Source organism: Oreochromis niloticus, linkage group LG23, assembly GCF_001858045.2.
Source record: "Oreochromis niloticus isolate F11D_XX linkage group LG23, O_niloticus_UMD_NMBU, whole genome shotgun sequence".
In the NCBI taxonomy this organism is placed as follows: domain Eukaryota; kingdom Metazoa; phylum Chordata; class Actinopteri; order Cichliformes; family Cichlidae; genus Oreochromis; species Oreochromis niloticus.
The window spans coordinates 39,895,822-39,920,423 of NC_031986.2; the positions used below are offsets into that span (position 1 = coordinate 39,895,822).

General features: G+C 42.6%; 2 protein-coding genes across 5 annotated transcripts in view; one reads left to right on the plus strand and one right to left on the minus strand.

The window, feature by feature from the left end:
* The window catches only part of polr2eb (RNA polymerase II, I and III subunit E, b), a 16,806-nt gene extending 8,300 nt beyond the window's left edge, over positions 1 to 8,506 (plus strand). The window contains exons 1-8 of one of the 2 annotated variants that reach the window (XM_003439870.5): positions 3,822 to 4,010; positions 5,866 to 6,040; positions 7,119 to 7,234; positions 7,330 to 7,410; positions 7,510 to 7,568; positions 7,660 to 7,738; positions 8,072 to 8,140; positions 8,366 to 8,506. In XM_003439870.5, coding sequence (XP_003439918.1) covers positions 3,954 to 4,010; positions 5,866 to 6,040; positions 7,119 to 7,234; positions 7,330 to 7,410; positions 7,510 to 7,568; positions 7,660 to 7,738; positions 8,072 to 8,137 — 633 coding nt within the window. In that variant the 5' untranslated portion in view covers positions 3,822 to 3,953 and the 3' untranslated portion in view covers positions 8,138 to 8,140; positions 8,366 to 8,506. Of the gene's footprint in view, positions 1 to 3,821; positions 4,011 to 5,865; positions 6,041 to 7,118; positions 7,235 to 7,329; positions 7,411 to 7,509; positions 7,569 to 7,659; positions 7,739 to 8,071; positions 8,141 to 8,365 lie in introns of those variants that run through there. The other variant, XM_019351438.2, reaches the window with a different exon arrangement.
* A 310-nt stretch (positions 8,507 to 8,816) lies between these two features.
* arhgap45b (Rho GTPase activating protein 45b) lies at positions 8,817 to 24,097 on the minus strand. Of its 3 annotated transcripts, none has more exons than XM_019351437.2 (24): positions 23,512 to 24,097; positions 22,208 to 22,460; positions 21,301 to 21,483; positions 19,238 to 19,378; positions 19,007 to 19,091; positions 17,888 to 17,960; positions 17,600 to 17,687; positions 16,997 to 17,128; positions 16,452 to 16,513; positions 16,242 to 16,352; positions 16,053 to 16,133; positions 15,752 to 15,919; positions 15,052 to 15,189; positions 14,771 to 14,967; positions 13,938 to 14,062; positions 13,694 to 13,780; positions 13,484 to 13,585; positions 13,233 to 13,396; positions 11,171 to 11,359; positions 10,934 to 11,071; positions 10,561 to 10,832; positions 10,224 to 10,455; positions 9,762 to 9,867; positions 8,817 to 9,668 (listed from the first exon to the last, which is right to left on the minus strand). In XM_019351437.2, the coding sequence occupies exons 1-24, from the start codon at positions 23,626 to 23,628 to the stop codon at positions 9,226 to 9,228; spliced, it is 3,687 nt and encodes a 1,228-aa protein (XP_019206982.1). In that variant the 5' UTR covers positions 23,629 to 24,097; the 3' UTR covers positions 8,817 to 9,225. The 3 variants fall into 3 exon arrangements, with proteins under 3 accessions (XP_019206982.1, XP_019206981.1, XP_005479037.1); XM_019351436.2 differs by lacking the exon at positions 23,512 to 24,097 and adding an exon at positions 22,961 to 23,490; XM_005478980.4 differs by lacking the exon at positions 23,512 to 24,097 and adding an exon at positions 22,961 to 23,489 and having other exon boundaries at positions 17,612 to 17,687.
* Positions 24,098 to 24,602: the final 505 nt, after the last annotated feature.

Genomic DNA, 24,602 nt, shown 5'->3' on the forward strand with positions numbered 1-24,602 from the left:
TTTTTATGATCTCATTGTAAGATTCAAATTCAATATATTTAGACTGGTTGACTGAATTGGATCTTGTGTGTGTGTGTGTGTGTGTGTGTGACAGAGAGAGAGAGAGAGAGCCTTTTTATGGGATGATCTCATTGTAAGATTTAAATTCAATATATTAGACTGGTTGACTGAATTGGATCTTGTGTGTGTGTGTGTGTGTGTGTGTGTGTGTGTGTGGTGTGTGTGTGGTGTGACAGAGAGAAGAGAGAGAGAGAGAGAGAGAGCCTTTTATGGGATGATCTCATTGTAAGATTTAAATTCAATATATTAGAGTGGTTGACTGAATTGGATCTTGTGTGTGTGTGTGTTGTGAGACAGAGAGAGGAGGAGAGAGAGAGAGAGAGAGAGAGAAAGCCTTTTTATAGGATGATCTCATTGTAAGATGCAAATTCAATATATTTACACTGGTTGACTGAATTGGATCTTGTGTGTGTGTTTGTGTGGTGTGGTGTGTGTGTGTGTGGTGTGTGTGACAGAGAGAGAGAGAAAGAGAGAGAGAAAGCCTTTTTATGGGATGATCTCATTGTAAGATTCAAATTCAATATATTTAGACTGGTTGACTGAATTGGATATTGTATGTGTGTGTGTGTGTGTTTGTGTGTGTGTGTGTGTGTGTGTGAGAGAGAGAGAGAAAGAGAGAGAGAGAGAAAGCCTTTTCATGGGATGATCTCATTGAAAGATTCAAATTCAATATATTTAGACTGGTTGACTGAATTGGACATTGTATGTGTGTGTGTGTGTGTGTGTGTTTGTGTGTGTGTGTGTGTGAGAGAGAGAGAGAGCCTTTTTATGGGATGATCTCATTGTAAGATTTAAATTCAATATATTTAGACTGGTTGACTGAGTTGGATCTTGTGTGTGTGTGTGTGTGTGTGTGAGTGTGTGTGTGTGTGTGTGTGTGTGACAGAGAGAGAGAGAGAGAGAGCCTTTTCATGGGATGATCTCATTGTAAGATTTAAATTCAATTGTGTAGTCTGGAAGATGAGTGGATGATGGGGTGGGTGCAGTTTTCTCTGTGGTGGGGTCAGGTGGACTGTCCCGGGCTCTGTGGGGCCGGGCAGCGCTGCTGCACTGGGCCCCGGTCTGGATGGGCCTGGGCCCCCTTTCCCTGGCGGGTTGCAGAGTATGGGGGTGCCTACTGGGGTCAGCGGGGAGCTGGCCCCAGGGAGGGGTCACTTGCCCCTCCCTTCCTTCCTCCCCATCTCCAGCTGCCTCCCTCTTCCCGCTCCACCACAATCACCCACACATGCAGGGCCTTGGGGTAGGGGTGTGTCACCAGGTGCAGAGGAGACATCCCCCCCTCTGTCCCCTTCTGGCTGCCTCTGCCTCAATTTTATCCACAACTTAGACATTGACATTACTCACACTCTCATTACACATACATATAGGATCTTGGGGGTGGGCACGCTACACGGATTCCAATCACCATCAGGGTGTACACCTCACCCCTGGCGTCGCTGCCCACCTCTCAATTTTAAATACACGTAGACATTGAGGGCTAGCAGGAGGGGCTATACGCTTACCTGCTGCTCTGGCAGGTAGCTCCATGCCCTCCTGGGTTTTAAATGCACCTTAGAACACACATACATCAACACTACATATGAGCGGGTGGAGGGAGGTTTGGAGTCTTCCTACACCCCGTTCTCTGCGGCCTGCTGGAGCGGGGGGGCTTGGAGGAGGAGTTGGCCGTCCGACTGGGGTCTGGAATGTGGGGCCTCCCTGCTGCTGCGGAGTCGGGGCGGTCTGCTTCTCCCCACCGCAGGGAAAAGGGTAACACCACCTGGGTCTGGGCGCAGTTTCCCCCTCCAGGGCAAGGGTACCTAGACCCGGGGCTTAGAGTACGCTTGGGGAGTGTGATTGTGTGTACAGTATCTATTTATGTCTGTCTCCACGTTGGGTGAGTGTTGAGTAATTGTATATGAGAGCATGAGGGTGGGAATGGATGTTTGTATCTGTGTGTGCCTGTTTGTCTGTGTCTATATGTCAGGTTGGGTATCAGACCCCACCTCTCTGGGGACATCTCAGGCCCTCCAAGGTTTGGAGGCCCATCTCCCCCCACCACTCCCCCTGCCGGTGGCAGACGCCCTCAGACATCGGTGCATTGGTGGCTCTTTGTGTCCGGGGGTGGGCGCCCGGGTACCCACCGGCTCACTCCTTGGCGGCTGCTTATCAGGGCCTGGAGCCTGGGCTCGCTCGGGCCACTTCGGGATGGGGTGCCCTCGGCCTCTCGGCCCGGGCTCGGTCACTCAGGCACAGCTGGCTGCCGGCGGAGCTCACGGGCACGTCACTGCAACCCCCCCTGGCTTCTGCTCCGCGGCTGCTGAGTGACCCCTCATCTGGACTCTCCTCAGCTCTTTCTGGGATAGTGGCGCGGCTGCCCCTCTGTTGGTCTTCCTTGGTCTCTTGTGTTCTGGGACCTCTGGATGTCTGGAGTTTCGATCTCCTCCATACCTGCTTCACGCCCTGGAGGACAAGGCAGTGGCCCCCCACACCCTCTAGCAGATCATTACATGAAGGAACCTTTTAAAAACAAGCGCGTTCATGCTCACAGGTGTACACACGGGTGATCACACACACAAACTACACCCTTTTTGGCTCCTACCTCAAAGTACACTGTGTGCTGTCGATCTCACGTGCTGCACCATAATGTTTAATATTTAGTATTTACTGTCATATTCCCATATATCATTGTGATCTTGTTTATTACTCTCGTTTTCTTCTGCTTGCTCTCTTTTTTCTTTCTCAACAGGTGATCCAGGTGATCGATATATGTATTTTTTGTCTGCTTATTCTGTTGGTTTTTGTTTTTTGCCCTTTTTCCCCGTCCCTCTTCTCAGGTTTTTTTTTCTTTCCCCCTTTCTTTCTGCCCTTTCTTTCCACCAGTCAAGTCTGTCCCGTATTCAGCAAGTGAAAATAAAATAAATATATATAAGTGTATTCTGCTATGTTATAATATTTGTGCTAAACCAGAGTATTTGTGCTGAAACATAGTATTTCTGCCAAATGATAGTATTTCTGCCAAATTATAGTATTTGTGCTAAAACATAGTTTTAATTTAAAATTACAATATTCATAGTTCATCACAGTGTCTCTGGTAAATCACAGTATTTCTGCTATGTTGTATTATTTTTCTAAATCATAGTGTTTCTGTAATGTTTAAGTATTTTTGGCTAAATATATTCTTTCTGTTATCTTATACTATTTCTCCTAAATTCTTGTATTTTTGAGAAGTTATCATGTTTCTGGTAAGTTACAATATTTCTGCTAAGTTCTGCTATGCTATTGTATTTCTGCCAAGTATTATGTTTCCTCTGAGATATTGCAGTTCTGCTAAGTTATTACATTTTAGCAAAGTTCCTTTGCTTCTGCAAACTTTTTACAATTTCTGCAACTTTTCAGCTTTTTCAGCTATTTTCAGCAGACAGCTTCAGCATTACAGCATCCACACTGCATTTTCGCAGGAAATGCAAATTTTTCTAGTTATTATTATTATTATTATTATTATTATTATTATTAACTAAGGAGGTTGTTTCTGTTTTTCATCAAAAGTCCAATATGACAATATAATGGAACTATATTGTTCCGTTATATGGCGCTCGTCTATTATCAAAGACTTCAAGTTCAAAAAGTATAAATCCCTTTTCTATGTGAAAGACCTTTCCTTCGGCAAACTGTGGGAGACTAGTTATGTGTAAAAGTTTTGTAACAAAAAACAAACAAACAAACACACCAAAAAACACACACAAAAAAACCCTCAATTGCTGTGCGTCATTCCAAGGCGCCCAGCCTACGTCACTAGCCTGTATCGGAAGACGAAAGCGTGCGTCGTGTATGGCTGTGCTCAAGAGTGGGACATTCATTTAAACAAAATAAATTAAAATTAAATCTAGAGTATACACACGGTTTGAGACGAGATGGATGATGATGAGGAAACATACAGGCTTTGGAAAATCCGCAAAACAATCATGCAGGTAGGTTACATTTGGGTGTTTGTTTGTTATTAGCTTAGCATTTAGCTTTCTTTAACCTGCGATTCGACTCTGTAAAACAAAGTCAGCGGCTCACTTCAGGAAGGTAGCCTTGTTTACTGATTTACTTAGCACATTAGAATAGCCAAGAAGAGCAGAGCATCATCGAGTCCGGCCAAGAACAGTAAAATAATGCTGCTGTGGAGCTCATAATTCGTGGTTCTGGTCTTATTACAGTTTAATGACAATACTAATGAGCGTCAGAGGCGTATTTAGGATTTTCCCCTTTAGCTTGTTGCATTGTATTTTCAGTTTTCAGTCACAGTTTGTTTATGTAATTTTGGAAACGTTTCGGAAAAGATCGAGGTTTGGGTTATAAACCCTTTTCTGAGTTCAGTTTGTACATCCTCTCTTTGTATTTCATTCCCTCCCACCTGAGATACTAAGCGGATCTGTTCCTCATACGCGAGCCGTCATTTTAAAGCAGTCCCAGTGGAACATGATGGGTTTCTAAACTACATCATCATAGCGTTGTTTTTGGAAGCCTGTTCTCCCCATCTATCATATGAGGAGAACATTGTGGGCGTGGGTTGTGACAGTTTCATCACACAGTTGGTGATCTTTAATTTATTTCTTTAGGAGTTAAAAAAAGGAACACATATTTGCCTTCTTGGCATGATTTGCATTATTTGGCAAAAAGTAAAAAGAGTATACTTGTGCTATATGCTCGATAAAGCCAACTGTATCCCTGATTATCATAGCATACATTTTCACTGCTGTGCAGATGACACCCAACTATGAAGCCAGATAACACACACAAATAAATTAAACTGCAGGATTATGTCTTAAAGACATAAAGACCTGGATGACCTCTAATTTTTTGCTTCTAAATTCAGATAAAAGTGAGGTTACTGTACTCTGCCCTAAAAGTCTCAGAAATGCAGTATCTAACCAGATTGGTACTCTGGATGGCATTGCCTTGGCCTCCAGTGACACTGTGAGGAATCTTAGTCTTTTTTTGTCCAGAATATGTCCTTAAATGTGTATATTAAACGAACACGAAGGACTGCTTTCTTCCATGTGTGCAATATCTCTAAAATCAGAAACATCCTGTCTCATAGTGATGCTGAAAAACTAGTTAATCCTGGACTACTGCTATTTGTTGTCAGGATGTCCTACAAACTCCCTGAAAAGCATTCACTTGATCTAAAATGCTGCAGCGGTAGAAAGACTAACGGATTTACAGACAGGTGGGCCTTCTTCAGTATTCTGAGAAAATAGTCTCTGTTGTGCCTTTTTTTTATAATAGCAGCATCGTTCGTTGTCCATTCAAAGCCCTCATTGATGGTAATCCCAGAAGTTTAAAGCAAGACACTCTCTTTACCTCCTCACCCCCTAATTCCAGTGGTCTGAGCGCCCCTCTCTGTTGCCTGAAACCAGTGATGATTTCCTTTGTTTTTTTTAATGTTCGTGGAGAGGTTGTAATAACAGGCTCTGCACTTCATCTCTATAGGCGACCTCGTTCCCATTTGAGATGAGTCCCAAAACAGTTGTGTCGTCAGCAGATTTTATGATCATGAAGATCTGGCATCTTCCGTAGATCTGTTGTCTCTGTATGTATACTGATCTGGGTCGAAGGCCGGGTAAGGTAGCGGTGGTCTTCGGGCTGGTTGTGATGGGGGTATATTCTCCTTGGGATCTCATCCAGGCCAACGGCCTTCCTAGCATTGGCTGCCCCGATTGCCTGTTTCACTTCATGTCATGAGAAAAGCCCACAGTCTACTCAAAACATCTAGGTTAGATTTTTTGTTTGTTTGTTTTTAATTTGCCTTTTTAATATTTTCCTTTACACCCACAGCTCTGCCATGATAGAGGATATCTGGTGACACAGGATGAATTGGACCAGACACTGGAAGAGTTCAAGAGTCAGTTTGGAGACAAGCCCAGTGAGGGGCGCCCCCGACGTACAGATCTCACCGTCCTGGTGGCACACAATGATGATCCCACAGACCAGATGTTCGTTTTCTTTCCTGGTAGGCGTATTCCTAATATTATATTTTGTAATGAGTCCAATCCTTAAAAAAGCCCAAACCACACCTTGTTTGTTTTTTTCCTTGAAAACTGTAAAATCAGTCCTGCCTAAAGAGCTTTTCTCATTCCCACCATAGAAACCCACCAATAACTAGCAACTACCAACTGCAATAAAGATATTTTTTGATCATTTTTTGGGGGCTTTATTTATTTTGTTTTGTTTGCCAGACTAACAATTAGGGCCATGGGTACTTGGAGAATAATATAGTTTTTGTAGTTTTGCTTCTCTACAACACTTTGGTGGTTTTAAAAGTCAGTCATGGTGTGATTGAAGTACAGATTTTCAGATTTAATTCAAGGTTTTACAAAAGTATTTCTCACCTGTTTAGGAATTATAGCCTTATGTTTTTAAGTGTAACCAGTGGTTTACAGATTGTTGTAAATCCTCTCTATTTACATTCACTCATTTCCATGGAAATTAGTGTGAAAGTCATATCACTTTAATTGCCACTTTTTTTCTCTAAGGCTTTTTGGTGTTGCTGAGTTGGCCAGTTTATTCCTTACTTTAGGAATGCACCAGATTGTCCATTTGGCCAGTCGTAAAGTTTTTATTGTTGCTCCGATGGTTTTATTTATTTATTTATTTATTTATATATATGTGTTTAGTTTACTTTCTTCACTTGCATTGAACATATTAAGAGTTTCAGTGAGTACAAGTTCAGCACAAGTTCAGCACTTTAAAAGAACTCCAAGTGATTTAAAGTCTTGGAGTCTTTGTGCTGGATTGAACTTGTCAACTTGAACTTGACACATAACTTAATTTTTCTCACCTAATGGTGAAACTGTAACACACTCCAACTGATCAGACCAAGTCTTCAAGCAGGAAATAACATGAGTGCTGGGAATCGTGCAGCGCTTCATAAGCAGACGACTTTGAAGGGATTAGCAGTAAAGCTGTTTAATGACACCTGCACTAATTTACATTTGTAAAAATGTGTATGTTTATTAGCATGTTTGTATGTCACTTGTAGGTATATAATTCCATAAAATCTCACCCTTTTTTTTTCAATTTCTTTTCAGAGGAGCCCAAAGTTGGTATCAAGACAATTAAGATGTACTGTCAGAGGATGCAGGAGGAGAACATCACACGGGCAATCATTGTTGTTCAGATGGGCATGACACCCTCAGCAAAACAGGTAAACATCAGTTTAATGCAAACATGATAAAAAGGGAAAGGTATGTCTCTTGAAATGGATGCTACAGTGATTGTAAATATACAAATCCCTCACAGTCTCTAGTCGACATGGCACCCAAATATATACTGGAGCAGTTTCTACAACAGGAGCTGCTGATTAACATCACAGAGCACGAGGTAAGCATCATACTGTCCTCTACATTAAAATCTTTATTTTCAAGTAAGCCTGCAGCGTGTTGTACATTTCTTTATTTGCATTTCTCTCCTGTCTTTCAGCTTGTACCCGAGCACATCGTCATGACAAAAGAGGAAGTGACTGAACTTCTGGCAAGATAGTATCCTTGCACACTCTGCACTGCATGACAGTAAATTAGTTTAGAAGCGTTGAGGTTTGTACACTCGTTGCCCTTAACAATATTACCTCAGTAAATTAAAAGAAAGCCAGCTGCCAAGGATCCAGGCTGGGGACCCTGTGGCTCGTTACTTTGGCTTAAAAAGAGGACAGGTAAGAAATCTTAGAAACGATCATGACTGACAGAATGCCAGATAATGTGACTAAAGAGGTTTTACTTTTTGCAAAAAATGTTTTGAAACTATGTGTGGGGTTTGTTCTGAAACCTGTGAGACTCGTGATCAACATGAAACCACTTTGACATTTGGGTTGTTAGTATTTGAATGATCCCTTTATGCAAACACAAAAACAATAGGTCTTCTTTTAAAACCATGAGAGAGATTCATTAAGGATGAGACAGCACGATCACTTTTTCCATCGCACTGATAGAGACAGCACTGTGGCAGTCAAAACAAAAAAGCTGCCATTTTGTATCTGCTGTTCTAGGTAGTGAAGATCATCAGACCCAGTGAAACAGCTGGGCGGTACATCACATACAGACTGGTCCAATGACAGGTATGGGTTTCTTTTTACATAACAGCTGAAAGAAACTAAGTGATAAAAAGTGCATAGTAGCTGCTGGAGTTTTAATGTTCTTGAGTTTTGTGCGTTTCCTGAAAATGAGGAAGTATTAAACCAAATCATACAACAAACACATTAAATGCTTTCTGTGCATCTCCGGTCTAAACGTTCAAAACAAACTTGAATGATGCTGTAAATTTTCTTTGTTCTGTTTTCTAGTTATTCTCCCTGATCAATGTTTAAGGACCAGTGAAGGTATCTCAGCACGACAGCTTTGGTTATTCATTGTTGAATTATCACCCTGCTTGCATCTTTGACCTGAATTACTGATTTTGTAAAATAAATGATTCAAAATTGAAATGTGCCGTTTTCCATTAAGATGCTTACCTTTTTTTTCCTCTTGAATGCCATGTTACTCGTTGCTGCTGCTGCTATCGTAGTCCTACTTTTGATACCAGTCTCTTCCAGCTGAGCCTCAGAGGTTACCGCCTACTGTATTCAACACTTCCTCCAGTGCCCTCACCCCATCGAGGACCAGAAGTGACAAAATGAATACATTAAAGACGGCATATTCCATACCACATTACCAGGAAATAAGTTGCAACTGTGCTCATTCGGTTTAAAATTTTTCCTGCTTGATAATTTGCACAAAATGCCAAAAATCAAAAACTACAAATTTAAAAGAACCACTTTTATTAAAACTTACATAAGACACAAAGTCAACATTTATAAGAATGTTTACATGTTTTTCAATTTTAGAGCTGAAACAATCAGCAGTGGAATCTGCTTGAAAAGTTTGCATGCGTCACACTATCTGATGCAGCTTACGCTTCCTCACGGTGTGAGACCAGAGAAGAGAAAACAAAACAAAACAAACGCTTTAAAATAAAAACAAATCAAATATCTTAAAATGCCAGTAATCCCAAGAGCAGCAAGCATGCAGAGGTTTCACTGGCAGCAGAGATTAGTACAGTAACATACATCTACAGTTTAAAATTTAATTTGACCTATGTACACGGCAAAGCGTTAGGCTTTCATTAATTTCAAAATTTAAAGACGAACAGACACGATTGACAATATCAGACAAACTCTGGCTCGCTGTCTCGATTTCTCGTCAGTGGTAATTTCTTTCCACAGAGACGTGCCAGTGGAAGGCCCGACAGGCTCAGTGTGGGAGAGCACAGGTGGTAATTGTTGTTATTGTTGGACTGATTCACGTTGAGCTCGGCCAGAGAAGCACTCAGATCCTGCTCTTCTCCAGCACCTTCTTCTGGGGGCCCGCTGTCTGGCAGAGCGGGGGGTTCTTCTCCCTCTGGGTTTTCCTGATCCTGATCCAGATCTTGTTCAGGCTCGATGTGGATTGCAGACTGACTGGACAGGTCCAAACTGTCCCTGTAGCTCAGCTGGTCATCGTCTATGCTCACGCTCTCCTGCTTCGTAAGGCTGTGGGAGTGCCTCTCGTCCAACTCCGAGTCCGAGTCTGGGAGCTGCTCACTGGAGCCCAGTGACCCCAAAGAGCTTCCTGAATGCAGATATATAAGTGATAAATGTATATGACATTTTCAAGAGCAAATCATTTACTATAAAATTACACAACTTGGCCTTTAAAACTCACCACATCCCTCCTCTGTCTTGTCAACCTCGGGTTTAGCTTGCTCCTCTCTGCTCACATCCTCTTCTGCATCAACAGGGCTCACCATTTTGTCTTGTGTAACATTTTCCTGAAACCAGGAGGGACAGTGTAAAAGCTTCACAACATGAATTTATTTTCATATCAACAGAAAAATGAAAATCGGGTTTCTCTATTAGCCAGACTGATTATGACCACAGAGCATCTCACTTAATTATCCCATGCAGAAAAATCTGCACCTAGTTTTGGTATTGCTCGTTAATACCGGGCTGTTTGCAACCTTTAACTCTTTATACTTTGTTAAAGCAGGTTTCCTGTTCCAGTGCTTTAGAGTATGTGTAAAAACAGAGCAAATATTTTGTGCAGTGGTATTTAATTGCAAAAATGTCTCACAAAAAGGCTCAGCAGTGAGCAAATACTAATGTACACCGTGTGCTGGAGTCCTACCTGCTGCGTGGAGGCAGCACGGGAGGTTTTGTGGGTCTGAGAAGTTTTGGATTGGAAGATGGAAGAGTAGAAGACTATGAAGGCCTCCACGATGCGAGCCTGATGGGGATAGTCAACCAAAGAGGACAGAGATATCGTAGCCCCGGTTGGACGGGGCCGCATCAGAGAGGGCCCAAACACGATGCCCAGGTTGCTGGGGCTCATCTTGTTATCTTCTTCCAGCTCTGCGATCCTGGAATGAGAAAGACGGAGCAAGAAAGGATGGTGAGGTTAACAGAATCTTTACTTAATAAAAAAAAAAAAAAAAAAATTCATATGACTTGCATGACTAACTCACCTTCGAAGGTGGCGAACGATGTATCGCAGCGTGGCGATGTTGGGCTTGGGCAGCTCCTTTAAAAGTTCCCTCAGACTATCCACCAGGACCAGGACCTCTGGCTCCGTGTCTGGGCCCAGATCCACCAGCTCTGGCCCCCTGCTCACTGCCGGGTGTGTGCTGCTCGACTCTGAGTCCTCCCCCTCTGGTGTGTCTCCTTCATTATGCAGACTCTCCTTTGCCAAACCCATCAGCTTGTTGTACAGATGGAAAGGCATGATGGGCTCAGGCAGCTGGGGGTAAAGGAAAAAACAAAACGGTCCATTAGAAACACCAAACATGATGATTGACTTGAGCTTCAGGTTCAGTCTTTACTAGCTGTAACCTCAGTTACCTGTCTGAGGTAAAGCTTGAGCACGTTGCTTATGTCATGTGGCGAACACTGAGACAACTCGACCAGCTCTTTTCCATTCTCAAAGGCCTGACACAGTTTCTCCACACGGGTCTTCACTCCGTTCACCCTGTAGATGCCCTGAAAAGAGGAGAAAAGAGATTTATACCCAATAGTTCAAAGGCAAAGATTCAGAAATCGACCAACCCCTCAAAACGCAGCATACGTGCTTTTTCTCACCTTCATCTTCAGCGCCCGTCTCTCAATCTCAGAGATGCACTTGGTGATGATGAAGGGAATACCGTCACTGGCACAGCTGGCTACCTGAGTGAAATCTCTGCCAAACAGCTGCAGACGGCCCTGCAGCTTCTTATGACCACACTGGATCGCCAGAGTCTCCAGACAGCGCTTGTGGCACGCCAGGAAGCACTGAGAAAACAGAAAACAGTTAACATGATGACTATCCTCTTAACTATCGTAGTCTGGGAACAGCTCTAACTTGTTAAAAGTTTTCCTACCTAGTCACATCTAATTAAGAAGAACATTAAAAAAAAAAAAAAAAGATTACAAGGTGTAATGTGCAATTTCAATAGCGTAGGTGACATAAATAAACCATGCATAATGCATAGTTTCAGTCATACCAAATGTTTCTCCCACTTAAAACTCGACGTCCAGATGAACAGAATCAACTTTTTGGGAACCTCTACCAGCGAACCTATGTTCAAATTAACTGTCAAAACCTGAACTACAGGTGTTTCACATTTGCAATGCAAAGTAAGGCTGCTTGTTACATTTGACAGTAATCAAATAAGTGCGGTTAATCTAGCCATCAAACTCAATTATCAGCAAGTGACAGCCACTTGGCGATCACTCAGCTAAATGAACAAAAGACTCCTGTTTTACATGTCTATATGTTTTAAAGTCAATCCTCATGTATATACACACACACTAACTGCTTTTCCATCCCTTAATTATTCCAACATCTGCACCACAAATATGCTATATGTGCTGTTATTGTCAGAAATGACTTGTCTACTCTGTTATGTACACTTAGAGCAAAGAAACAACCAGTCAAATGTCTTGTATGTGTACACATGTTTGGTCAATAAAAGATTATTCTGTTTCTGTGTATAAATAAATAAAAAATTTTCACCTGATGGAATAAAATTAGATTACTTGTCATGTCATTACAATTATGCTTTACTACAAGATTTAAAATCAAATTTTTAAAAAGCGTACATTTTCACCGTGAATTTATTACGTCTATTGGAAGGAGAACCCCGGACTCAACTGAAAAGATGGTGGAAAAAAATGGTATAGATATGAAATTTCTCTTTCATTACATGTTCCTGTTACAGTTGTTTGTTGTGGTTTTATTGTCTCTTTGTTTGCAGTTCTTGATGTTTTCTTGGAACTATGTGGAAATTCCAGGTTCCTGTCCTAAAAACAAACTGTGCCATCTGTTGTAATCAGAGTGACGTGTAGCTTCTTTCAACTTAAAATAAATAAAAAAATAAATTCTTTTCTGTAGAAAATTATTTTTTCCCCTTCATTTGCTTTGAGTCATGCTTTACAGTTTATGCTTCTTAGTTCCTTTTTCTTGCTACAAAACATACAAGATTGTAACAGTCACCATGACATCACCTGCTGGTTAATAAAGTCATTTTGGGCATTTTGAACTTTGCTTTAAATTTTGCTTTTAAATTTTCAACCAGCAGGGACGAGCAAGGTGTGGACTGACAGCTGAGGCCCATTTTACACACAGTTTTATGCACTTCCCCCTCCAAACATTAGAAACAATGCAATTTCCACATTGGCTTTACTTCTCAGGGAAGTCCATCCTTTACAGAAAGTCTGAGATTCTCATTTTAGTGTGTTTCATTACATACTGTAATTTACAAGTATCCACACTGAACATATTTATCTAAGCACTTATGCATTTCTCTCAGACCATTTACTATTTTGTGGGGTTTGACATAAAAAGTTAAATAATTTTTTAAGAACAAATTATTTTGCTTTAGTTTCTCTGTGGAAAATCGCCACTAGATTACTTTAATCAACACTATATATAAAAGATTCTTTTACATTTTATCACCTGTAATTGTTTTTAAAAAAAAATGCAGACTCATTTATGCATGTGCTCACTGAATACGCTGACTACTATCATTAAAATGTAGCATGCATTAGCAACACACTGAGCCGATCTAACCACAGCTGGAAGGCTTTAAGTGTAAGTTTCAGTGTGCAACTCAGAGCGTGAGCCTCAAAACGTGTTAGCCTGCTGAAGTGATGAAGAACTCACCTCCTCGCACTCAGCTCCCTGGAAATAAACGTAGCTGTCACATTCGCGGCACTTGGAAGGAGTCCGAAGCTTCCTCAGTCGGTGGGTCAGGGCTGCTTTGGACAGGCCGATATTACGGAAAGGTCCGGTGGACACCACCACGTCTGGATCCATGCCGTTAATATCTGCACAGAATAACCCCCATCACACACTCCGCAAAATCCAAACTCGACTGACAGCCAGGTTTAACATGTACAATCTGAAAATCTTACTTGAAGTTTCAAATGAGGTCACATTTCCATCTTTCTCATCTGCATCCTCATTGGATGACATCGTTCCAGTCGATGAAGTCCGAACAATCTTAGCGATGTCACCTAAAATAAGTGCGTTTGAGAGCGTTTATAATGCATACTGCCACCTCTGGAGCAGGGTTTTGGTATGGATTAGTGTGAAGCTCTAACAAAAGACATGTCTACACTCACTTGTGCTGGCAGTTGGAGAATCCAGGCCTCCATCTCCTACAACGCTGTCATCGCTCACTGTTGAGCCCCATGACTTGTGCCCCTGTCCTGTGATAGCAAAAGGGACAATAACATGAGCCAGTCACATTTTTACATTGCCAATTCTGTTAACTACAGACATCAGCGTAGTAACAGGTCACAAGTCTGAGGAATTGTGAAGATTTCTGTAAAGTCTTTAGCAGCGGCAGGCATCGGATGCACTTACTCTTACGCTGGACTTCTGACTCTCGGCTGTCTCCAGCTGTCGTCTCCACACTGACGGCAGGACTGTCTGTTTGACTCGTCTGCATGTCTGTGTTGAAGCTGTCATTCCTCGGTCTGTGACCATGGCTGCAACAATTTGGGATTTTCAGATTGCAAATGCATTAAAAGTGGGTTTCTTTTATTCAAATTTCATTTGTCACATACACAATTATACACATTACGACATGCAGTGAAATGTTTATTGCAATTCCTAACCAGATAAGAGAATAAAACTAAACTGAAAATTCAAAAATTAAAAAACATTAAAAAGAATAAATTAAAATTAAAAAAAGGTGACATTGAACAGTCAAAAAAAAAAAAAAACCCAACAGTAATTGAGGTATATTATTGAAGCGCATTATTTTGTTATTAAGTGCATGTGCAGTGGTGTGTAGAGATATGCATGTAGAGAGTCTGCACACCTGGGTGCAGGGTTGTGTGTAGCAGGTGTGATATGGCATTTTAGTACAAATTACAGCATCAGTGGTATAACACTGTATATAGAGTATTCTATTGTTGTATGTACTCAATCAACTCCTAAAATAATCTAACACAGGTTATATTTGGGAAACAAAAAAAAGCAATGTGGTTTTGATACTTTGCGTCAAGTCTGTGAAGATATTTGGTTAAAGAGAGAATACATTTAGGAATGAGTAATCAGATACGAGTGGATCCTTGCTAAATTCTCTCTGCTGTAAGCATGTGTGGCCCCCCAAACTGTAACAACCCCCGTGCTGAGCTGCATATCAACGGTTTCATTGAGAAATTAATTAAGGATGCGTTTGAAGTTCTTACTGCGATGATGAGTTGGAGGGGGAGTAGGACTCAAACGCGTACTGGATGGTCGGCTGCTCTGGGAGCTGCAGGTCTCGCACGTGAGCGGCGTACTGCTGGCCGGGGTCGTACAGCTTGCTGCTCTCGCACAGAGTCTGGTAGTGCACAGGCAGGGCTACTGTCTGCATGTGCATGAGCTGGTAGTAGGAGATGGTCGCCTGGAAGTGAAAAGATTAGACGGTGAGCATTTGTAGCTTTTCTTCTTGGCGAGGCGCGGTGGCTTGTGTGGCGTTTGTTCTCACCGAGCGAATGGTCTGATCGCTCTGTTTGATGATGTCCTGCAGCTGCCTCAGCACTGTGACCTTTGTGTGCTCAAGCTCCTGCTGCTGAGTGGCGGCGTCTGCTATACAAGTCTTGTAGGTGGCCTCCGCCTCATCTGCCTGCGCGCACACACACACAAACAGTTTCAGTTTACTTCTGGTTTTTCTTTGCCATTTATATCTGTCAGATTAGTTCTCAGACAGAAAAGTGTTGATGAAACATTTCACACAGTGGGAAAGAACAGAATGGGTAGCTTAGTTATTCCTGAAGCGTAGGGTACGGCCCCCTGGTGGCCAATGAAGACACTGCAGGAGGGTTGTAAAGTAACTTATGACTGCCAGAACCATTATAGAAGCCTTGGGATTCATAAATGACACACAATTCTTCATTTTCTAACCCATTTTTAAAATCCTGAATTCATCTAAAATCTAAAAATCCAGCAGTGGTTTTCACGAGCCCTATGTAAAGCTGGAACTGTTCACTCAGCCTAAACTAGCAAGTATCAGATAAACTATTTCCTTCTTTGTGTCCTCACACATCATCTTTGGCTCATGTGACAGTCAGAGTTGTGACCAAAGGTTTTCAGCTGATCTAGATCTTATGCAACTAAAATTTAATTGTCTTTCTTCCTGCAGAGGAAAAAAAAAAACACATCAGTAAAACAAAGTTATTGAGAAGAACCTTGTTGCGAGCATCTTCTTCCACTCGTTTCTTCTTCTCCACAGACTTCGCCGTGGATCCCCCTCCCTCCTCTTCAGCTCGGCAGGCTGCCGTTTTAGCCTTGTCGTACTCCTCGCAGCGTGCTATGTAGGCTTGCTTGGCCTTCCGCAGGTTTGCCTCACACTCCAGCTAAACGAGGAGAAACGAAACAAAAAAAACAAAATAAAATGGTTTGTGGTATTTTCAGTTATTGCCCGATTTTCTTGTCACAGTAAAAGGATAAAGCAGGACTGTTGATTAATAAAAGATGATAAGGCCATACCAATTTTCTTTTAGCTCGAATCCAGTGTTCCTTGATCTCCTTACGTCTCTTTTCATGATCCTGTTTACGCTGCATCAGAGGCTGCAGGATACACATTAAATACGAGAGGTGAGAAATTGCAAATCACTAACCACCAATGTGGTTTGTGCTTCATTTACTAGAATACTAACCGATAACTCAGAAATGTACCTGAATGAAGGTTTGGTTGTGCAGGGTGTTGTTGGCCTGCTGCAGGCCCACACTCTGCTCCTGGTCCTGCTCCAGAGCCAGAGAGTAGATGGAGAAAAGGGGCATGTGGGGCTAGAGGAAGAGAGCAAGCAAATGATGACAATCATGAACAATAAAGGAATTACAGCTCATGTTTTTTAATCTTTAGAGGTGAAAGTGAATGGGGCTTACATGTGTAATACTGTGTTTGGAAGACTGGTATAATCTCTGGAGGCCTTTGGAGAACTCGGTCTCTGGGGAAGACAAAACAAAAAAAAAAAAAAAATGGAGACTATTAAAATTATGGTCAAAAGCACAACTTCTAGGACAACATGCACTAATAAAATGTAATCACCCCAAAGAATTCACTATTTTTTTAATAAGATAAAATAAACATGAATGGAGACAGCTTCAAGTGGCCAAAGATGCCTCAATCCTCATGGGCTCCCAGGTTAAAAAACCCCCAAATGAAATAATGTTTCCAGCCTGTTGTGGTTTTTTAAAACCAATTTCCTCCGATGTGACAGCTAAATGGGTGGATTTTCCCCATATAAGTGTTAGTAAGCTCATCAGTTCGCTGGTAACTCGCCACAACGTATTTTCATCTTAAATTGTTAGTCACTTCTGACTCAAAATAACACCAAAAACATGTCAAGTAGCTCAAGTCATAGTTGATAGTTTGTCCAATTTTGTACAATCACTCTCACAGTTTCATTAGTTTCGTCACTCCCACTAACCAAGTGAAGTTCTCTTTTCCACGTAGCACATCAGGTCCTTCATGTACTTGGAAATGGTTTTGGCGTAGAGCAGAGCAGAGTCCACTCCTCCCTCGCTGTGCTGTAGGATGACATCCACTTCCTCAGCTCTACCTACACATCAACACACCAACACAGGTCACTGCGCAGGAAACGCTTTGTTGATACGACAGAAAACAGAATGATTGTTTGCATCGGGTATGCGAGTGGGTTTGATTTGGGAGCTTATTTTTAGTGTCCTTTGCTGTGGTCAGTACTTAAATCTGTAATGTCTCTGCTGAAAACTTTCCCTGTGACTGTGGCTTTCCAACAAACTAACTGTGACAACATCTGAGCACTGCAGGATATTCATCAGCAGGGGGAGACCTACTATACATGAAATAAAATCTCTCACATGAATAAAGGAATAACATTAAGATTACAACAGTCTGAAAGTATGCACCGTCACATCAAAACATAGGAAATGGGAAAATATCCACTATAACGTTTACATATGGAGTCAAATGAGATGAATGGAAAGGAGGTGGTAATACTGTTATGCAAAGCAGCACCTGTGTTTAACTGAAAGCAAAAGCTGTACGGCACCTTTATGCTTACCCATGTCCTGCAGGTCGCTCCTGTAATGTCCACCATCCCCTCCCTGGCCAGAACCAGTGTACAAGTTCTCCATGGACTAAAACGGCATAAACACGAAGCATTACTCACTAGAATTGGAGGATTCCCCCCCCCCCTTACACTCAGCAGAAAGTTGCGGGTGGGAGTCATTTTGTGGGCAGTGACGTTTAATTTAGTCAAGGAGCTTTTTGCATAACCACCACATTAAATAACTTTTCTTTTTGGTTGGCACGTGTGAAACATAGGTGACAAACTCACTCTGCTCTTCTCTGTAGGCAGCAGGGAGAGCAACGTGCTGCTGTCCACCTCTCCCATCAGCAGTTCAGACACACTAAAGAGAAACACAGAGACTCCTTCACACAAACGTAAAATCTTTGTTGAATTGCAGCGAGAGAAAAAACGTAAAATGGATTTCAAAAGAGAAAGCAGTAGAGAGGAAGAGGGCCAGGCCTTCTACGAAACCTCCACAGGTACACTGCAGATTGAAGGTGATAAACAAGTTTCGTGCCAGTTTTTGTTAGTCTACCAGCTTTCCTTCACCCCCCCCCCCAAATCATGCAATTTGGTAGCAGTCATTTTTATTTTCTTGCAACCATCCTATGTGCTGAAATGCAGGCCAAACAACAACACTAGATTTTTCTGTCTTTGCATTCACGTCAAAAATTGAGTCATACAGAGGAAGGCTAGAGAAGAGAATGAGGAAACAGGCTCATATGGCAGATTTCAACTGTCTCTGCCAGCTCACTTCCTCCTGAAGCTATGTGACAGTTATGTAAACCCTGAAATGACACAGACAGGCATGCGATAAAATCCTGGTACAATACGCCACAATTATACTTCAGCTTTTAGTATTTTTTTCCTTTGCCATTAAAAAAGAATATTAATTTTACATTACTATTGGAAAAAAAATATACAAAAAGTTACAGGAAAACAAAAGGAAATTTAAAGGCCAATTCCTTTGATCTCAACTATTCTCAGGTAGCTCAAATCAACTGAGTGTTCCCACGATGTATTATCTCTTTGGTCTGCAATCTGTTCATTTAGCAGGCAGGTAGTCAACAGCATTTTCTACTTTTGGTTTTGTGTCATACGGTAGAAGAAAACCCACTTCCTGTTTTCAGCTTTGTCTCATGCAAATGTGTCACCATCACTGCACTTCTCTCTCTCTCATTCCCAACAGCAGACTACTTTGTTTGCATTAATATCTACAATTACACACCACCTGAACCGCCTGTGTGTGAACAATGGCCTACTGGACACCACTAAGGCTTCAGTGCCACTGAAATACATTCTTAGAAGCTACTGATAAGCAACAGAAGCAGCTTTTGACAGCGTTTTACTTTTATATATTAATAAAAAGCTGGTTTAGATACTTACTTGCTACTAAAAGCGACGGCAATGGTTTCAATTGCCTTCTCAAAGTCCTTTTTATCAGCCTCGTTAGAGGACTCATAGTGGAAACCTGGAAAATCGTACATGTGTTCAGGTTTCAGTCGTGGTCAAGAGTAGTTACAGAGTGATGTTGGGTTTTACCGTCATTGTAAAACTCAGATTTACATCGAGATTTTCAAAGACATGCATCTAAAAAAAACAGAAGAGTCTGTCTACCTTTGACCTTGGATATGAGTTTGCCGGCGGCAGTGAGGATCTCGACGGTGTTGAGCAGAGGATAAGTGTTGATGACCTGCCGCAAAATCCGAAGCACCTCCCCTAAACACTCGTGGGCCACGGGCCGCTGACTCTCCTTACCTGGGTGAGATAGAGTCGTGGTAGGTGAAACAAGAACCAAGAGGAAAAACAGCGGAACAAGCTTCAAAAAAAGATCACGCTTGAGGTTTAGGATGTGTTGACTTGCCAACAATAAGCTATCTACTGTGTAAAATCGGTGCCAGCGCGCAGCAACTTGTCTCGTTCTTGATACAATATGAACGTGAACATTTTGCCGACTTTATTTTGCGAGTTGCATTCTTTCTGGCAAAGGCAGTTGCAATCATTGTGAAATTGCTGGTTTGTGGCACCACCAGAGCTACAGTTTAAACAGAATCTTTGCTTCCTTTCTGCAAGAAACACTAAGAACTTGCTGCTTTTAATCTTCACATAGCCAAGTCTGTGTTCATTAAAGAAATGTAGGTGCCAGGTGCAAGGCTAGCAAGAAACTGAGTGCTATCGATACATTTGCTCTTCCCTGAAATAACATTCCTGAAAGTCTCCAAGTCTTTCTTCCCAGGGGAACAGCAGATGGAGACTGACAGTTGGAGCACCAACCATAAGGACACTGATAATAGGCCAAGTGTCAGACAGGTCAGCTCCAGATAAACATTGTTAGCTTTAATGTCACTGGTGACACATTTCTAGCCTCCTTTCCTCCACACACTGGTTTTGTCAACCCTTTACTGTTGCAACCTCGCATTCTTCCGCCGAGTCATCTAATCACACTGGCTCGCTGGTGGAGGAGGGCAGAGGGCAGCTGGTCCATCACCCTCCAACAGCCTCGTCTCGAAATGTGTGTCAGAGTATGAGATTAGCAGCAGCACACAACAAGAACAGAGTGACCTAAACACAGTGCCAGAGAGGATGTGGTCCCTTCTATTGTTTTGCAACACTACAAACCAACTGTGGTGTTCTGCAACATTTTTTTTTTCCCTGTGGCTCAAATGTTCTTTTTGAAGTTTATGAGAACAGTTTTTAATGTCAAAAGAGGTTTTGCTTTAGATTAAGAGCACCTCAACACCGCAATTGTATTTTTGATTCTGAAAGTGATCAGTGTCGCATCACTGCAACGCAGCCAGACTATCAGACGAGGAAGTGCGGACGAGGCCTTTCTGTCAGAGACAATCCATCATGGCTTCCTGTTTAGAAAGCTCTCTGTGGGTGGAGAACATGACAGAACAGAGCCAGATAACAGACAAGTGAGCTAAACTAGACAAAACAAGACAGAAACTAGAGAAGAAACTAGAGTTTGAGCATTCAGCAGGTGGACTTTCTTTGTTTTTTAAACCCCTGGGATATGGCCCTTTTTTAAAGCTTCACTGCATTGTGCACGTGGAGCACAAGAACATGTCTGCAGTAAACAAAAAACTGGTTTCCTGCTGGAGACAAGTGTGCGGTTGTCTTTGTGAGCGCGCTGCCTTCATTTGGAGAGAGGAAGCTCAGAGCCTCTTGTAAAGCTTGCTTGTGCAGAGATGCTCCACCCATAACATACTCCTCCCCCCCTTGCACACCGTGCACATGTGTCGCTGAACACGGCGGATGTGAGATTGGATCCCTCATGTCCTCTCTGTGTAAGCTCTTGTCAAAATGGAGTGACAAAAGGGAAGAGAGAGTGCAAACAGTATTGTTGTTTCTCCAAAACTACTGAATGGAGGGCGACTAACCAAAACCTTAGTTGGCTTCGTGTCAACAGAAATGTGTGTGTTGCCCTGACAGTGGGGAAAACGAGTGATATTTTTAACGTGCTCAGCTCTGAGGGACTCCCAGAGTGCTTTGTTTAAACCAAATCTAGACACAGCACATGCAACCAAACACGTTTCTGTAAGTCAGAGTTTGGCGGGGAAGACTGCAGCTGCTAACAAGACCGAACAAAAGCCCGTCTGACAGGAAGTATTTGGGGGCTTCTCACGCAGGTTTGTGTTGGAGATGAACACAAAGCTTAAACCTGTCACGGCTCTCACCCTCAGCCAGAACAACATCCTTCAGTTTCTCCACAGCCTCCGCAAAGCGTGCAACATCCCTCAGCAGGGCCGGGATGTCCTCCACCTCGATGGCCACGCTCTCTGGACTGTCAGATGGAGTCGTCGGGGTTATAGCCCCTTTCCCCTGACCTCTAGTGAAAACCCACGACTGGAGAGGGAACCCTGAGGAGACACAGAAATATCACTCAGCAAACACGCATTTACTCTTTATGTAAGACTTTAAATTATTACTGAATCATCTTCATCACAAAAAAAGAATAATGATGATGATAATGATGATAATAATAATAATAATAATAATAATAATAATAATAATAATAATAATAATAACAACAACAACAATAAAGGAATGATTCAAGATTTTAGAGAATACAATCAATCTAGTTCTATTGCCGGGCCTAATGTAATGAAATAAAAAACTGTGGGAATCTGTATATATATATATATATGCTCACTAGTCCCAGTGGAATTACATTTACAGTGTGACATTAGAGGGGGCCCTTCTTATCTTCTTATCTACCCAAAACATTTAACTATTCCTTTACATTAGAGCATTTTCTTTTTTAGCTCGGTCTTGGTCAGAAGTTGTGGAATGGCAAAAAGATTTTCCTTCTTGCATTTAACAGTGTAAGAAATCTATTTAAAGAGCAATCATTAGTTAAAGAACTCCTCAGTTTCACAGTTTCTAGGCTTTGAAACCCAAGTTGGTAATCTCCAACTTTTCAGCTTCACTCAGATTAATTGGTTAAAAAAATGACAATGCTACATAAATGCTTCAGTTACAGATCATAAATGGATCAGATCAGATCAGATTGATCAGATTCTGTTTGTGATGGGCCACGCACAGCAAGCACGAGCAAGACTATAATTAAGTGATGGAGCAGACCTGCAGCGCTGGCGTGTCGGCTCAGTGCGGTCGGTCTCTTGAGAGTGGCCACAGGAGATGGGCAGGCCACCCCCTGCATCATTCCCAGTTTATTGTGCTGAGTGCTCGGGGTGCCCGGGCAGGACGCGGAGGGATCCTGGAGCCCGGCGGAAGTTGGGGTAAGTGTCGAAGAGGAGGAGGAGGAAGACGAGGGGGAACAGAAGAGTGTGATGTCGACTGCATCTCTGCGAGGCTGCTCCTGGAGAATGGAGAGCTGAGAGAGGACAGGAAGACAGAGAAGGTCAAGACTGCAATGTGGCTCGTCCCTTTCTGCATGACGGCTAACAAGGGGACTTTTCTTTGCCTCTGGGGCCAGCAGCACTGTTGTTATTAGTAAACAATCATACGCAGACTTTCACAAGATCCTGTGCTGCGTTGTGCAATACTTCCTGACTCCAAGCTGTTAACGGGTGTGGCAAACTCAGCAGAAAGTCGAACAACTTTATTTGACTGACTTTATACATCACCTACAAAAAAAATAAATAAATGAACAAAAACACACAACTCACGGAGAAGTTTTTTTTTTTGGCCTGTTGGTACTCTCCAGAAAACTTCAACTAAAGTCAGCGGCCTGTAGATTTAGGGCTCGACAAGTGCATCTCAACCAAACAAAAGCAGCCCGAAAATTTTAAATACTTTACAGGAAACCAAAAATAAGCATCAGTGCATATTTTCTGTTCATATTGGAGACTTGTGCGTACACGACAAACGTACCTGTTTCAGCCATACGTTGTGCTTGTTGGGCAGTATGTCCAGTTTGTCCTTGCCTTTCGACTCGCCTTTTTTAACTCTCTGACTCGTAGAGTAAGGGTTGTAGCTATTTTTGCCACCACGTTTCAGCATGCTCCTTGCCCTCTAGACTTTTGTCCCCATTCTAATCACAAATTCTCAAAATGCATTCACTCATTTGCTCACTCACACACGCAAAACCCCCACAGCAGACATACTTCCTATGCACCACATAACCAGATATGAGTCAGTGTACAGTCAGGTACCCATCTCAGCACTCAGCTCTGTGACACTGCATTATAATGACTGGTTTCAGCCAGAGGACAGTTTTCACACCCCTTATCGCACCAGCTACAGCAGCAGGAAAGATCACCCCCCCAAAAAAAGACTGAACAAAACTTACAGAACCTCACACACACAAACAAAAGCACCCCTGGTAATGAGCCCTCTCAGAAACTTGTCCACTCCAGTTGTTGGTCATCTGACACACACAGTCAAACATCAGCAGCAGAAACCAGAAGTGATGCGCTACTCACAGACGGGGCGCCGCTCTGTGGCCCAGGGCTTCCTGCTCGACTCTTCTTCGAGATAGACGGTGTCTTGATTAGTTCCCGTTTCTTCCTGAACATCTTCAGGGTGCCTTTGCCGTCCATCCCGACTTCTTTAAGTTTCACGTACAGCCCCCCACCCACCCCCGACTCGCCACTTGGGTGCTCTGCCGCTCGAGCTCAGCGGGAGCTGGGTGCCATCCAAGTCGAGTTTGAGCCACGATAACTGTCTGTCTGTCTTCCTCCTCCTGGTGTCACTCATCGAGCCGCGCAGGCTCACTGACAGAGAAACTCACCGCAAACCGTCTGTGCGCACCCGGCATCCGCTGTGCGCGCGCGTTTCAGTTTCCTCAGGGGGGAGGAGGAGGAAAGACGCACGGATGACTCGCACCTTTGTTGTCCACCGAGCTTCGCGAGGATTAATTCAGGTTGGGGTGCACGCGGGGAAATGCGGTCCCGACGGCGTCTCTCCTGGTGAAGTCAGACAGGCGAACACAAGCAACAACTTGTTGCCTCGTTCACGGCAGCAATCAGTCCATCCTGACACACGTGTGTTCCCAACATCTGAAACACCCGACGCTTTTGACGGTAACCTTCCGCCCCTTTGTGCACCTGCTCTGGCCACAGAATTAAAACTCTGAGATGTTCATGCGCCCCGAAACCGCTTTAGACCGAGGTTTGTTTAATTTTTTCACTGTCAGAAGGAAAGCAGAAAGATTACTGGCGTTAGTGGATAATAGGTAAACTACATCTGATCATAATGTTAAATGAATTGTATGGAAGCAAAATAGATCCCGAGTAACACCAATTTATAGCATTTGGTCACAGAAGGTACCGAATCTGTATCAGTTCCTGTGTTTTATTTCAGTAGAGTTGAGTTGACGTGGTTTGAGATCCACTATATGAAGTAAAAGTCATACAAAAACAAGATGAATTCAGACTCCAGTATTTTAAGAAGAGGATCCTGCTTTTTGAAACCCCAAACAACAAACTAATCTTAAATGAGTTTCTGGGAATTTCAAAAAGGGGGAAAATGAAACCACGCGAATTACTCCGAGTAAAACAGTACTCACGTGTCA